At 41.6% G+C, this 14500-nt stretch overlaps 1 protein-coding gene across 3 annotated transcripts in view; it reads right to left on the reverse strand.

Annotated features, from left to right (window-relative positions):
- LOC311046384 (laminin subunit alpha-3-like) overlaps nt 1-14500 on the reverse strand; it is an 81599-nt gene that overhangs the window by 2828 nt on the left and 64271 nt on the right. For 2 of the 3 annotated variants that reach the window (XM_084058650.1, XM_084058649.1), the window contains exons 51-76: nt 14371-14487; nt 13897-14051; nt 13073-13214; nt 12560-12659; nt 12353-12469; nt 11615-11785; nt 11307-11458; nt 10980-11177; nt 10715-10860; nt 10416-10575; nt 9780-9907; nt 9217-9364; nt 9002-9100; nt 8689-8858; nt 8057-8174; nt 7686-7826; nt 7402-7532; nt 7058-7192; nt 6747-6867; nt 3263-3396; nt 2914-3094; nt 2567-2722; nt 2283-2448; nt 1986-2140; nt 264-357; nt 22-141 (exon numbers count right to left, since the gene is read on the reverse strand). In XM_084058650.1, coding sequence (XP_083914776.1) covers nt 22-141; nt 264-357; nt 1986-2140; nt 2283-2448; nt 2567-2722; nt 2914-3094; nt 3263-3396; nt 6747-6867; nt 7058-7192; nt 7402-7532; nt 7686-7826; nt 8057-8174; nt 8689-8858; nt 9002-9100; nt 9217-9364; nt 9780-9907; nt 10416-10575; nt 10715-10860; nt 10980-11177; nt 11307-11458; nt 11615-11785; nt 12353-12469; nt 12560-12659; nt 13073-13214; nt 13897-14051; nt 14371-14487 — 3655 coding nt within the window. Of the gene's footprint in view, nt 1-21; nt 142-263; nt 358-1985; nt 2141-2282; nt 2449-2566; nt 2723-2913; nt 3095-3262; nt 3397-5930; nt 6223-6746; nt 6868-7057; nt 7193-7401; nt 7533-7685; nt 7827-8056; nt 8175-8688; nt 8859-9001; nt 9101-9216; nt 9365-9779; nt 9908-10415; nt 10576-10714; nt 10861-10979; nt 11178-11306; nt 11459-11614; nt 11786-12352; nt 12470-12559; nt 12660-13072; nt 13215-13896; nt 14052-14370; nt 14488-14500 lie in introns of those variants that run through there. The other variant, XM_084058651.1, reaches the window with a different exon arrangement.

Here is a 14500-nt window from a genome sequence, read left to right on the forward strand (position 1 = left end):
ACAGTTCATAAAAACACTTACCAGGAATTCCACCAACATACAGGGGGTCTTTGGTCAAAGGAGTAATGGAAGATGGTGGGCCAATTTTATAACTGTCCACTGTGTCCACATGCAGTTGCACCACATTTTTCTGCTTGATCACTAAAACCAGACACACAGATTATCATTCATCTCACATTGACCTTTATTATGAATGTTGTCAATAATCTCAACCTCAGTTTATAGTAGATAAAGTCCTGTTAAAGGGAATGTGGGCATTTTACCTGAAATTTTATGGAAAGTTCCGTCACACAGGTTGGTCTTGGGTGTGACTGACGCTTTGAATTCATTCATTCCATTCTTCACCTGAGCCACAACCTGTAGACATGGGTAGGTCCAAACTATGAGCATTACAATGGATAGTTTGACCACTAGGCGTCGCTAAAATGTTTTAACAATTCTAAATCTATTAATACAGTTTATTTGTGTTAAATGTTACTCTGACATCCCAAGGTTAACCAAATAAACTCTAGCATCCAATACAATAGTTTATTGTATAATGCTGCTGTATTTGTATTAGTGACCCGTAACCATAGCAGGTCAAGAAATGTTCACTTTTTTGGCAGGAGGGGCGGGTCAAATAGTGATGCGCAGGTCGACCTGTAACCTGTGAGTCCCGCAGGTTGGGTCAAGAAATATTGTTGGCAGGGCGGGTCAAATTATGAATTAATGCGGGCACCCTCGGCTCGTTTTCCCCCCCAAGATTAGCATAACTAATTTGGATGATGCTGTTATTTGGAGTGGCCGCACTAAAGGAAATGTTGTCATATTCTGGATACAACATCTTATCCCTATTTCTGGGCATGTCTTAACAAGTGAGAATACGTGAACATTCTGTGAAAATTGCAAATCTACAAGCTCTGTGAGCTTCTAAATTGGCAATTTTCAAGAGCTTTGGTGTGGAGGGAAAAAAAGAAGGGGATCAAGTACAGACCCCTGGGGGGGGGGGGGGCACGGTCAAGGAAGTACATAGGGTTTAAAGGGTTAGTTCAGATTTTTTGAGTATTTTCTGTAGGAAATACTTACCATTAATGTAGTGGTTGCAAAGGTATTAATTGATTGCCCGAGTCCCGTGGTCAGAGTTATGGTCAGTTTCTGATAAATATGAATGTAGTTCCGGTAGATTAGTATATTTGGTGGGGGCCGCTCATTAAAAATAAATACATTTAAAAAACTAGCGTCATTTGTATTGTTGACCTATTTCTACCATATAGAGCAGGTTTCGTTCAATTTCGACCCCTCTGTCACATGGTACTATTTTTTGTGTCATATATTTTGTGCGTGAGTAGGCTGCCGCGGCGCAGTGATTCTGGACACAAACATTAGTACCATGTGACAGAGGGGTCGAAATTGAACGAAACCTGCTCTATATGGTAGAAATGGGTCAACAATACAAATGACGTTAGTTTTTTAAATTAATTTATTTTTAATGAGCGGCCCCCACCAAATCTACTAATCAACCGGAACTACTTCATATTTATCAGAAACGGACCATAACTCTGACCACGGGACTCGGGCAATCAATTAATACCTTTGCAACCACTACATTAATGGTAAGTATTTCCTACAGAAAATACTCAAAAAATTTGAACTAACCCTTTAAGTGGTTAAGACATACAGTGTAGTGTCATCTCTACTGACATATTTGACCAACAACTGGCTTTGCTTATCTTTATTACATCAGGATGAAGATGTTCTTTTACTCAGAATTAAATATAAAATGCTCCTGATAAAATGACAGATAACAGCTGTGCTGATTGTATAGCTATAAACTAGATTTGTATTAAATACGAAATTGCATGCATTGGATGCTGAATTCCCAACATCAAGTTCAACCCTCTGAGAGTACTCATATTTCATTTACACTGATTTACATATACTTAAAATGTTATATGTGTGTGGGGGGGGGTTGCTATTCCACTGTACCCATCCCCAAAATGTCTCACCTCTCCTCTGAGCATGTAGAGGCTGAGATGGTGGTCCATAGTGGGTGTGGTTCTGGTCCTGTTAAAGTCTCCCACATGAAGCAGTAGTCCATTCAGATTCCTTGGACGGACTTCAAACAGCAGCTCAAAGCTGGAGCCCACAGCAAAGGAGTCATCTGTAACAAACAGTGAACACATTATCATCACTTTAACTGCCGCCATCATCGTCATCATTTATGACTGTACATATCAATAGTAAACATGACTTTGATGTCTCAACCAAAAGAGCAGCATTGTTTGCCTAAGTAATGTACTCACTGATAACAGCATGTGCTCCTTTCCCTGAGAAATAAGCCCCATGCTGTGTCTGTCCCTCAAAGCAGGGGCCAATGCCATTATTGCTGCTCGGCTCTGGCATGGGTGTGCCATTCATCTTGAAGTTGCGGACACAGCCAAACACACTTTGCTTTGGGAGGATTTTCCACTGAAAGTAAATTTAAAAAAAAGTTCACTGTATAAGAATGTATGTGTGTGTGCGTGCGTGCGTGCGTGCGTGCGTGCGTGCGTGCGTGCGTGCGTTGGCTGTATGGCATTTGTCATACCTTTAATTCTTTGTGAAGGGACTCGGGGGCACTGCCCAGGTACAGAGGTGACAAGATGTCCATGGATGCGGCTTCATCATTTGTCAGCTGACCATCCTGAGCCCTGATTCCATCTACGACCAATCGGAACCTCTTCTTTTCCAGACTGAAGATGACCTGCAGGTATGGAGGTCACCACAAAAATATGAAATGGATTTATTTATTAAATATATTTATCATTTCAGAATAATACAACTGAGCCTCTTCGGAGGGGAAAGGCATCCAATGCTAATAGTATAACGTGGATCATCATTTTCATCGTGTCTCATAACATAATGTCTTATCGTGATGTGAAGCAGCAAACTGACCGAGTGCCATTTCCCATCATTGTACTTCTCACGATTGAAGATCTCCTTTTGTTTGCCTACAGACAGTCTGATCCTGCCCTTGGAAAGGTACAGAGCAAGGTGAGTGCGCCCTCCACTGGTGGCAGCGAAGAATATTAGGCCCTCAGGAGAGCGCGTCCTGACATCTAGGGAGAAGTGGGGCCTAGGGCAATAATCAAAACAAATCACTTTGAGTGAGGGAGGGAGCGTGTGTGTGTGTGTGTGTGTGTGTGTGTGTGTGTGTGTGTGTGTGTGTGTGTGTGTGTGTGTGTGTGTGCGTGTGCGTGTGTCTTGTGCATGCTTTGATGTGGCAGAGTAATAAGTTACACACTTGGGCTGCAGGGCTTGTGGTGGAAGTCTGTAGGTCAGCCTGCTAACAGCACCGCCCATGTGGTAGGCATGTTGGACCAGGGCTGGCATGGTGCACATGGAAAGACTGCCATTGGCTGCCTCCATAACATCATCCTAACATAACAGAGACAGCGACAAGAGATCACAAAAAGAAGACCATAAAAGACCAGTAAAACATACAGTAGATCTGCATCGGCACCACTGCCACCTCAAAACTCTCCAGCAAGGTCCTGTAACTGAAAATGAATGTGCTTGGGAAGGAACGATAAGGTCAAGTGCCACAATCACAAACCAAAATAGACCTGTAGCCTAATGATAAATGTTGGACATACAGTATTCGCTGGTGCTACCGAAAACATAAGATCTGAGTGATGAACAATATGATCCCATTCTCATCATAGTCATAGTGCTACTTCATTGTGTTAATTAATTTATGTTAAAGTACTGTGCATATACTGTATATCTCTGATGTATCAAAATAATAAGTATTTACTGATCCCTGAGGGGAAATACTTTTTCTGCTTTTGACCCAAAGTAGTGCACTGCTCAGGTGAGCGCATGGGGAAGAAGTTATGGAAGTGTCCTGCTTGATTGAACCGGGGACGTTTTGATTCCCTAATATCTTCCTACTGTGCCAGTGCCACTGAGACTATAGCACAGGTTTCCATCGGAGCCTGTTTATCTATATTTTGCTCTTTCTCTTATTGATGGTCTATCAGGGACAACGTTTTGTTATTAGATTATAAATTATATAATCTGCTTCCTATCTATTTTATGTGCCTACTGGCACTACAATTTCAACTACAGTAAACACAACTTTTATTTGATTTCACAGTGTTCTACTTTTGCGTAAATGTAAAATATATTAGTTGTAAAATGTATGTAGAAACTTGAATGTATTAGTTTCTACACCCCAAATGTTCTCTTCTCTAGGAGGATCCAGGGAGTAATCTTAAGGGATATGAGTTTTCATAAAGTGGAATTTCACCTGACCTCCTGTGTGTACTCTGATATTCTTAACCACCAGCCCAATTAAAACATAATTAAGATCTAGCTCACAATGCGTCACATTGAACGTTCTGAGCTAAAATGTTGTTGTAAAATTCTGTAAAATTATTTTTTATTTGAATATTATAATGACATGACCAAAATAGGGACACCAGGTTCAAAGTGATGAAGAGATGAATATAAGAATCACTGACATTATTAATAGTTTACTGTGTCAGAAGAGGTGCTGGCAACCGCAAGAAAGTAATCAGAGACGAGATGAGTCACCACACAATCAGGTACCAACAAGGATATATGAGATGACAGGAATCTGGTTGTCATTTCACATCGGAGATCCTTGTTTGTGCTAACAGACAGTTTTAGCCATGAGTGTGTTACCACCACAAATGTTTGTGGCTCATCTTGTCACTGGTGGCTATTATGTCTATAACATGATAGCCAACATCATTGAATGGATGTGGGTTTTACACCCCTCAATCACCATACACAGCATGAAATATATTCTTGCTTTGCTTTGAGTTTTTAAGGTGGGTCTACTTTGTTTTTGTAAGGCATAAGTCAAACACTGGCTTTTAACCACATGAACCCTGGCGTCCCTATTCTGTGGCAAACAATCAGTAATAATAGTTTCTCTTTGCTATGGTTATTTTTTGGCAAAGATGTTTGGTCTAGAGGGAAGAAAAGGAGGGGACCTCGTATAGACCTCTGTGGGACCCCAGTCGACGAAGTGTATAGGGTCAAACCCATTAAAACCGGGAAAGCATCTGTGTCATAATAGATTTTAGCATTGGCTATTCAAAAATAGCGGATATACAAGCTCAACTTTCTTGTACATCTGCTATTTTTGAACATTTTTTTTTTAAATCTTGAAGATAACTACTTATTCAGAAGGCATTTGTAGAATTGGCCTCAGGTCTTAATGGGTTAAGTGAGTAAAATCGTTTTTATTTATTCTTTTGCGTTTCACATTTCAATAAGTTGCTGCACACATGTAAAGACTATCATTGGCTGGTAAGGTAGTGGAAGGAGACAGGTGGGAAAATGATTGCTGTAACGAAATGGTCCCAAATTCAAGCTCTCTAATTCAATATTTAGGTGTCACTAATTACCTGGTAGATTATTCTGGGTATTAACATGGAATAAATGTGTTGTATCTTATGTGCTTATGTGACCAATAGATGAAATACACAACACTATGAAACAATGCATGTTGAGAAGGTCCACACATCTGGGCCTCTTGTATTGTTTTTATGAAAATATCACTGCAGGATATTTAATGTTTTCTGTTTTCACAGTAAACCATCATGCCGTTACAGTCTGAATTAAGCATTGCTTGAAGTAGTTCCAGGTGTGTTCTTTTAAAATTAATGTAGTCCCTATAGTGAATTCCATACCCAATGGGAATTGCTAACAGTTAAAGATACGGTGATCAGGCTGGGTGACTGATTAGTAATTTAGTCCATTCAGTTGATAATGGTGACATCTACAGTATGCTTACAATCAGTTATGTTTGTAAATTAGTAGAATCATTAGATGTATGACACTTTTTTTTTTAAATGAGGTGCTTGTGAACGACTGGTTAGAAACATGTTAGAAACACATTTTGGTTAGTCATATGAAAAAAAGAGAGCAGACATGACTTCTTCACACATCACATTGTTTAGATATTTTGAGAGAAAACTCTGTGTGTCAATGGAGTATACAAGTGACAAAACATTCTATTTAATGATCATGCAACATGTTAAGCAGTTAAATACATTAGAGATGAATCAAAGCAAAAAATAATCCAGGGGTAAACAAACAAAAAAATAAAGTCAAAAGTCAGTAACGCTGACACAAAGTGTGACCATTCCAGTGACAATGTTTCTCATGTCAGAATCAGATTGTCATGAATATCTGCAGGCCTTAAGGCATCCATCCCTTTCTTCATCTCTGGAAACAAAGCAGCACAGTCATTGTAAACAATAGATCTACAGCAGACGTGACTGGGATTAAGCATAATTATGATTCAGCAGCAGCAAGAGGTTGTACATTTACTGTAAAAGGTTCAAGGTTAGTACTCTTAAAAATAGTTGTTTGTTCCTGATGGCAAAGTGAATCAATATCGATAGCAGTGGTTCTAAAACTTTTATATTTCAAGGACCCCCCCATAACTCTGAAAGTATACAAATGGAACCAAATGGACACTTACAGACCTGTAAGTGTCCATTTGGAACACCCTCGAGGAACCGTGACGTGAGGGTCCCTGGACCCCACGTTGAGAACCACTGATCTGCAGTGTTTATCATGTGCTCCAGGTTAGTTCCATTAGTCATCACTGTCAGAGTTTAATGTTGAATGTTTAACACATTATAATTCTAATTAAACATAATATCTCAAATGTATATAGCGCTTTTCTAAGTACGCAAAGACGCTTACATTATACGGTATGTGTGGGCATAAGGTTATATCATTACCTTCTTAGCATTGCGGTCGAGCATCAGCTGCGGAGGTCTGTCACCTGTACATATGTCTAACAGGGTGTCTCCATTGGAATCGAAATGGCTCAAGTCCTCAGCTACAAACAGACTGTCTGGCCTGCAGGAACAGTCAAGAAAATTGTATATCTTGAGATACCATGGAAACTCTTTTAAATGACAAAATAATTAGCAAAAAGGGAGGGGACCAATAATATAAGGTTTTAGAGGTTTTTTTATGTGACAACAGAAATGAGAAATCTGCACCACAAAAATCTTGGTTTCTCCGTATAACATGAAGGGAAATTTACCGTCTCATGTAGAGGTTGGAGAGGCAGCCTTTGAACGTGTCCTTTCCAAGGAACACAGAGCTATTTTTGCTGTCTGTGTATGCTCTGGAACTCTGCTGCTGACCCGCATCCTTATCATCGATATACAGCTCAATCCTGTTTGTTAAGATGATCATACATTACATTACATTACAGTCATTTAGCAGACGCTTTTATCCAAAGCGACTTACAATAAGTGCATTCTTATTGTATAGATAGATGTGACTATTTATTGAGGTCTCATAGTTACAGGTTTGAAGGTCAAAACGTAGATTCTTCACATCAATTATAGGTATTTGTATGAAATAAGTCTTAATGTACTGTACCTCTGAGCTCTTTTGGTTGCAGTCAAGTAATGCCATTGGCCATCCTGGTACTTTTCTTTCGATTTCCAGACCTTGTCTTTGGACTTAAGGACCACATAGCCTCCTTCTAAAGCAATTTCAATTCCAGTGGCCTAGAAAATAGAGAAAATAGAACTATATGTTATATAGGGTAAAGCATGGTTTTGTTATCCCGTACAAATCACTAATTAATAGTTTGCAGAGTAGCATACAGTATGAACACACAAAGAAAATAAATTGAAGGACAATGCCAATGAAGGACTGACCGGCTGGCTCTTTTGCAGAAGGAGACCATTTTCATTTGTGCTCTTGAAACCCAGTGAGACAGTAACATCACCAGTCAGGCTAAAGCCACTGAGGTCCGCTGACAGAGAACTCCCCAAGTTGAACTCTGCTTTACGAATTGGCTGAAAAATAACATGGAAGTGGTACATCAGCGCAATTACTTGGAACATCATCTGGACTGTGGGAAGGGGGCCTCAGAGCGTAGAACAGCACATAATTAACCACTTAAACCCTATATTTGTTGTATGTCAAATAGAGAAAAAATAGTCAAACTATAAGCTCACATGTTGTGAGCTTGGTTCATATGCTTAAAAGGTAGCAGTTCCGTCATATTGCCATGTTAATGTCTTACCAGGAACTCTGGCATACATCCTTTGCTGATGCCCACTTTCTCTTCAAAGGGTTTGAAGTCTGAGTTTATGTTGATAGATCTGACACATCCTTTCAGTGGGATTGCGGTAATATTATTTCTGTGAGAGAAAACAAGAAATGTATTTATTCTCTGCAGAATGGGATGAAGGTTACTGTATAAGCACATACACATCAAATGAATATGATGCCCACCCTTTTCTCCCACATTTAGACCTTAAGCCAATTCCCCCTTGTACATTAGTCCCTTGTCACTGCTGACCCCTACTGGTTGGTTGACTAGGGAGGGTGTAGGTGAACATGTGTTTCCTCTGATTGTGTGGCCCTTCCAGTCCGTTTCTTTTTACCTGACACAGTCAGGAATTTCACCGGGAGGATATAACGCATGCGGAGGAAAGAGATATTCCTCTCGGTTCCACTCCCCGCTGAACAGGCCCCCTAACCAACCAGCAGGAGTCGCTAATGTAGCGACAGATTTTGTGTTAGTTGGAGCACCCGGCCAAGCCAGATGCACCGCAGAGAATTTCAACCCCTAGGGTCCGTGGTGTTGGGCACATCACACCTTGCACCACCAGAACACCTCAAACATTTTGATGAAAGCTGATAATCACATACTTTTCCCTCAGGTTTAGGGGTGCGCCACCGAGGTAGTATTCAGTGAATTCTCCTTTGGTGTACTCAGCCGTGGCCTTGACGACTACGTCACCTGCCGTAATGACTTTAATCTCCTTGGACCCGCCTGCTTCAATAACAACGAGAACCTGAGAACCTTGCAGTTGTTTATTCTGAAGAGAGGAAAGAAGAGAGATGTTATTGAATCAATATAGTTCATTTAATCTCAGTTTTCCCAGCTTGGATTGGTGAAGACAACTGGAAAAGTTACTGTAAAATGACTACTGAGAATACATACAGAGCTCCAAACACTCACCGCTGGGAATATCTTTTTGACACTTTTAGCTGGTTCTGGGAGCAAGTTACTTCTGATAACAATGAAGCCCCTTTCAATTGTCACACTGTAGTATTTGTGCTGTGAAAGAGAGAAAATGTATTAATATCAGAACTATTTCACATGGCACCATCAGTTCGATAACATTAACGAAATACTTGGACACAAAATCACAGGTGTAGTAAATACAAATGTACCTCATTTCCAATGTAGATGAGCACGCCATTCTCAGAGTGACTGGAGATGCTTTGAGACATTCGGAGGGTGGACTTTGGAGTCCCAGGTATAGATATCCTGCCATATCCATTGCCTTCCAAGTACACAACATCATTCGGAGGAATATATCTGGGTTGAAGTGAGATTAAAGTCAGCTAAATAAACTATGACAGCCTTCAAACTGCTTATTTAGATTGTACCATCTACTGTACTGCAAAACAAAAGTGGTTTCTGAGAGTTTATTTATTATTTATAAATGTTTTCATTACAGGGAAAATACAGTGGGATACCATGGTGACGAAGTATTAACCCATTAAGACCTGAGGCCGATGAAAAAAAATGTTTCTAAATCCTAACGCTTTAAAAAATATATATATATTCAAAGATTTGCACACATTTTCACGATTTTACAAAAATAGCAGATCTACAAGTTCGTAGCGCGGCACTTGGTGCCGCGCTACGAACTTGTATATCTGCTATTTTTGACACAGATGCGTTCCCGGTCTTAATGGATTAAATAGCTCCATTCATTCGAAGAGCGTACCTCTTGCATGGAAGCTCCGGGTTGACGTTGACAGCTTTGTGGAAGTTGTAGAGACTAGCGGATTGGTCGTTTAAGCGGAACAGCTCGATGCAACCAGTATAATTTGGATGTTTGAGCGGTTCTGGTGGCTGAGGAAGAACATGAGACATATGTAAAACATACATTTTCATTGCAAGCATCACTGAACTAAGGTCATTGTGTCCACGCGCACGCAGACGCGCGCATGTATGCACACCCAGCAAATATATATTCTGATGATCATAGTCACATTTTTATTGATTTCATTGTTTAACTTCATTGTCACTTTATACTTCTTGTTTTTTTTGTTTTTTTTTCTAAATTTTTATCCCACGATTTCGTAACCCTATTTTATACACCCAGTGCCAATTGTCTATGTAATCCTGGGCACTACCTTCCCTCTGCCAACCTAGGGAGGCCAGGGCCGAGCTCATGCCTCCTTCAATGCATGAGAGCCAACTGACCTTCTTGTCACCTGACAGGGGGGAGTTTCCCTGGTTGGACGTAGCGCGTGGAAGGAACACGCTATTCCAACCAGTTCCCTTCCCCTCCATCAGGCGCCCCGGCTGGCCAGGGGGAGGCAATGTTTTGTTATTGTGTTATACTGTATGAACTTACAGTGAAGTCAGCAGGGTAGCCTCCGATGTAGAAGACAACCTCACTGGACTTGAGATCCAAAAGGTTCTTGGTTTCCTGTCCCTGTGCGCTGTCCGTCCTTTCAGTTTCAGGAGGATTTGTGAAGGACTTGGTGAGGATCAGTTTTGCGTCCTGGTAAATTCTGAATAATATACACACTGTATGTTACTAAATACCCAAGTTATATCCTTAGCCATTACATCCAAGCTATTGCCTTTCCAAGTACTTGTATTTCATCATTTTTTAAATGACAGATTCTGCTGAACAGTTGAACAGATTACCTGTTTAGATCCACTTTGTCAAAGACAGGTATCGTTGTAGAGGGGGTGGTTTCGCCTGACTTAATCTCAGTCTCCACTCCGTTTAATTTGTACACACAGTACAGCACATTATTCCTCAGAGCCATACCTATGTAGTCTTTAGATGACTGGAACAGATAAAGAAGCACATTTTAGGATATCACATGTATGCCCCAACACACCAGCTGCATAAATGTCAACCCACGTGTGTGGAAGTCATGTGTTTTGGTACGGTGCGCTCACTCACGTCTTTATTGCCGAGGTAGAGCACAAACATGTCTCCTTTGTTGGAGGCCTGTCTGCGTCTGCGTCCGTCTCCCCTACTGGGGGGCGCATCTCTCTGCAGGGACAGAGACATGGACGTATAGGCCTTCAGATCATCCAAATCGCTCGGGGGGCGTAGCTCCACATGGCCATTACCCGAGAATTTCATGGGGACCACCACCTGGAGAGAGGAAATGGACAAGAGGAGTGGTAAATGAAGATTGTATCGGTCAGTTCTGGGTTCAAGGTTTATGGTATGGAAGCTAAATGGCTCCAAAATGGATTCATGAACAACGTTCACTTTCTTTACCCTGTCGGCTGCGTCGCGGGCTTGTTCAATGAGCTCTTTGATCTTCTGGATGCTCTCTGATATGTTGCTGATAGGTGAGATCTCAGAGCTGAGGTTCTCCACCTCGGAGATCTTCTTTTCAAGTGACGGGATGGTGTTCAACAGGTTCTTCACTGCAAAGAGAGAACGAGAGAAAGAAAGTCAAAAAAGGCCTATTCATCCATGTCCCTGTCGCTGCAGAGAGATGAGCCCCCCGAGTAGGGGAGACAGGCCTCCAACAAAAGGAGACATCTTTTATGTAGGTGCCATCTTCTCCTCATCGCCCTCACCTGACTCGTTCACGTCATCCATGACGCTGCTGAGGTTGGAGTCCGGGTGAGTGATGTTGATCTTATCGATTTCGTCCCTGATGCCCTTCAGTTCATCCATGGTTTTGCTGGCTGTGTCGTTGGCAGACGATGCCTTCCTCTTGGCTTCAGCGATCACATCGGCGATGTCATCTGGTTGTCAAGAGACGGGGAAAAGAAGAGACGCAGGGTGAGCTGCGGCGCTGGACCTTGCTCACTCGTTCAAACACTTAACCACTTTCAACCTGGCGTCAGGGTTGCCAGATCTGCTTATTACAATTTCCCCGCAAGATTTTATTTGAAAATAGCCGATCTACAAGCTCGAAACGCGTCGCATCGCGACACGTTGTGAGCTTGTAGATCTGCTATTTTCAAATAGCTGATGTATATATTAAAGTGCTCATGAGGCCCATAGTCGCTTCTTTTGGGCTGGTTTTCCTAGACCTGGTTGCTTGTTTCTCTCACAGAATCTGGCAACACTGCCTGGCGTCCCTATTTTGGGAATCGTTATAGGGGAAAGCTTTCAAAGATTTTAAAAGTTTTTCGAAAATAGCAGATCTACGAGCTCTAAAACGCGTTGCATCGTCACACGTTGTGAGCTTGTAAATCAGCTATTATCGCCACGCAAAACACCATCGTACAGCACCGTATAAAGTATGGCTTTAGTGGTTAAGCAGTTAAGCGATGCTAACCCTTTAATCTTACAGTTGTTTGCTGTACCTCTTTTGATGTTATTTAATTCTGTCTGCGCCTTAAGAAGGTCCTTCTCCAAGGCTTTCTTCTTCTTCTCCGCGTTCTGCAGACGTTTCTTTTGGTCACTGAGGTCATCGGCAGCATCTGTTGAGGCAAAGCTGGAGTTACTTAACTGAGCTATCCAGGTTTGATATGTTGTTATTTGATATTGAAACAGATGACATGGCTGAATACCCTGAAGAGCTGTCTTTGCCTCCTTTCCGTCCTTCAGTAGGTCGTTGGCGCTGTCTTTAAGTTCTTGAGCTCTTTTCACAAGGTCCTCTTTCTTGACGTCCTAAAAAGGGGGGAAAGCATTGGAAAAGCTCTTACTCTGGATTACATTAGCTGGAGAGGATGGGGGGTTTTATCGCTAGTGGGGATATGCTTTATCGCTGCTTCAGGACAGACTAAATTAAATACATTCATTTCCCTTTCGATATGTTTGATATCTATGGTTGAAAATATCAAAATTTAACAATTTAATAAAAAAATTAAACCACATTAACCCTGGCGTCCCTATTTTGGGAAAAAGTAAGAAATTCATCAAAATAATGTCAATATATGTACGGTGTCTTTTTTGTATTAAAAACAATATAGAATAATAGCAGATCTACAAGCTGACAATGCATCACACTGAAACGGCCACTGTCTGTGTGGGCTTACGTGGTTATGTTTTTTTGTGTGTGTGCGTGCAGTAGAGAAGCTTACATCCAGGGCCTTGTCTGCTGCACGTTTGGCCTCATTGGCTGCCACCTCGGCAGCATTGATGGCATCTGTGATGTTCTTGTAGGCGTTGATGGCATCCATGGCGTCACGCACATCAGAACCACCACTGGAGTCCCTCACGGCACTGTCGGACAGGACAAAGGACACAGGTAAACACATGATTCTGACTGAGATGTCAATACGCAACATGGAAAAATGGGGCAAACTTGTCTAATCCGAAAGGTTTGCGTTTTTGGTAAATCTTTGGCTCCTATTATAATCCTCAGTTATTAACCCATTAAGACCTGGAACTGTGTCATTTTTAGATTTGAGCTAAAAAGCATTATTTTACACTTTGGGCTATTCAAAAATAGCAGATATACAAGCTCATAGCGCGGCACCGAGTGCCGCGCTACGAGCTTGTAGATCTGCTATTTTTGAAAAATCGTGAAAATGTGTGCAAATCTTTGAATATATATATTTTTAAAGCGAACATTTTTAACTCAAATCTTTGCTTCTGGGGGGTCCCTGGAACAAAATATTTTGATGGGGGTCCGCGGCCAAATACATATCATTTTGGGGGTCCTTGACATGAAAAAGATTGAGCACCACTGATATAGAAACATACGTTTTTCAGAAAACTGTTGGGATTTAGGAGACATGTAGAATCGGCTTCAGGTCTCAATGGGTTAAGCACTATAAGTGCTCCTGAACCTGCAAATGAACCCAAGTCAGGAGAAACAAGAGACGGTATCCCCCTGGATACCACCAATCTATCACTCGATCACAATGAGACGAAACACAGTGTCTGCAGTAGGTGAACCTACTCCTGGAGGTCCTTGGCCAGCTTGGTCAGGTTCCTAGCATGTTCCTCTGCTCTCCTCACAATGTCCTCCTTGGCCGCCGCCTTGGAGATCTCGTTGACCTTCTTGGTCAGGTCAGTCTTGGCGCCATCCAGTTGTGCGGCCAGCTGTTCATATTCCTGCAGAGAAGAAGCACAGGAGTGAATCTCGGTGTTGTGCTACACTGGGGGACATTCCGTCCTCATCACTTCACAGGATATGGAGCGCAAACATTGATGATTATCTGAATGGACGGCGTGTTCGGACCTGATGGCTGACTTGTGTGGAGTAAGAGGCAAAGCTGTTTTACAACGCCGTACAAACACTCTCTCAAGGCATTCATTGCCTTATACTAAGAAATAAGACAATTCATGTTTTTTAACTGTAATAACAATTATGTGGATAGGCGCAGGTCGATTGAGACATACATGTATTACAGGTTCAATGTGTCATCTGTACCTTTTGACTGTCGGCCAGCATTTTCAGCAGATCCTTTGTATTCTGCAGCTCTTTGTCTGCAATGGCAATTTGATCCTTGACTGTATCGCGTTCCTTCTTCAAGTCTGCAATGCGTTTCTGAAAAGAGCAC

The sequence above is a fragment of the Gymnoscopelus microlampas genome (assembly GCF_963454915.1).
Source record: "Gymnoscopelus microlampas genome assembly, chromosome: 5".
Lineage (NCBI taxonomy): Eukaryota > Metazoa > Chordata > Actinopteri > Myctophiformes > Myctophidae > Gymnoscopelus > Gymnoscopelus microlampas.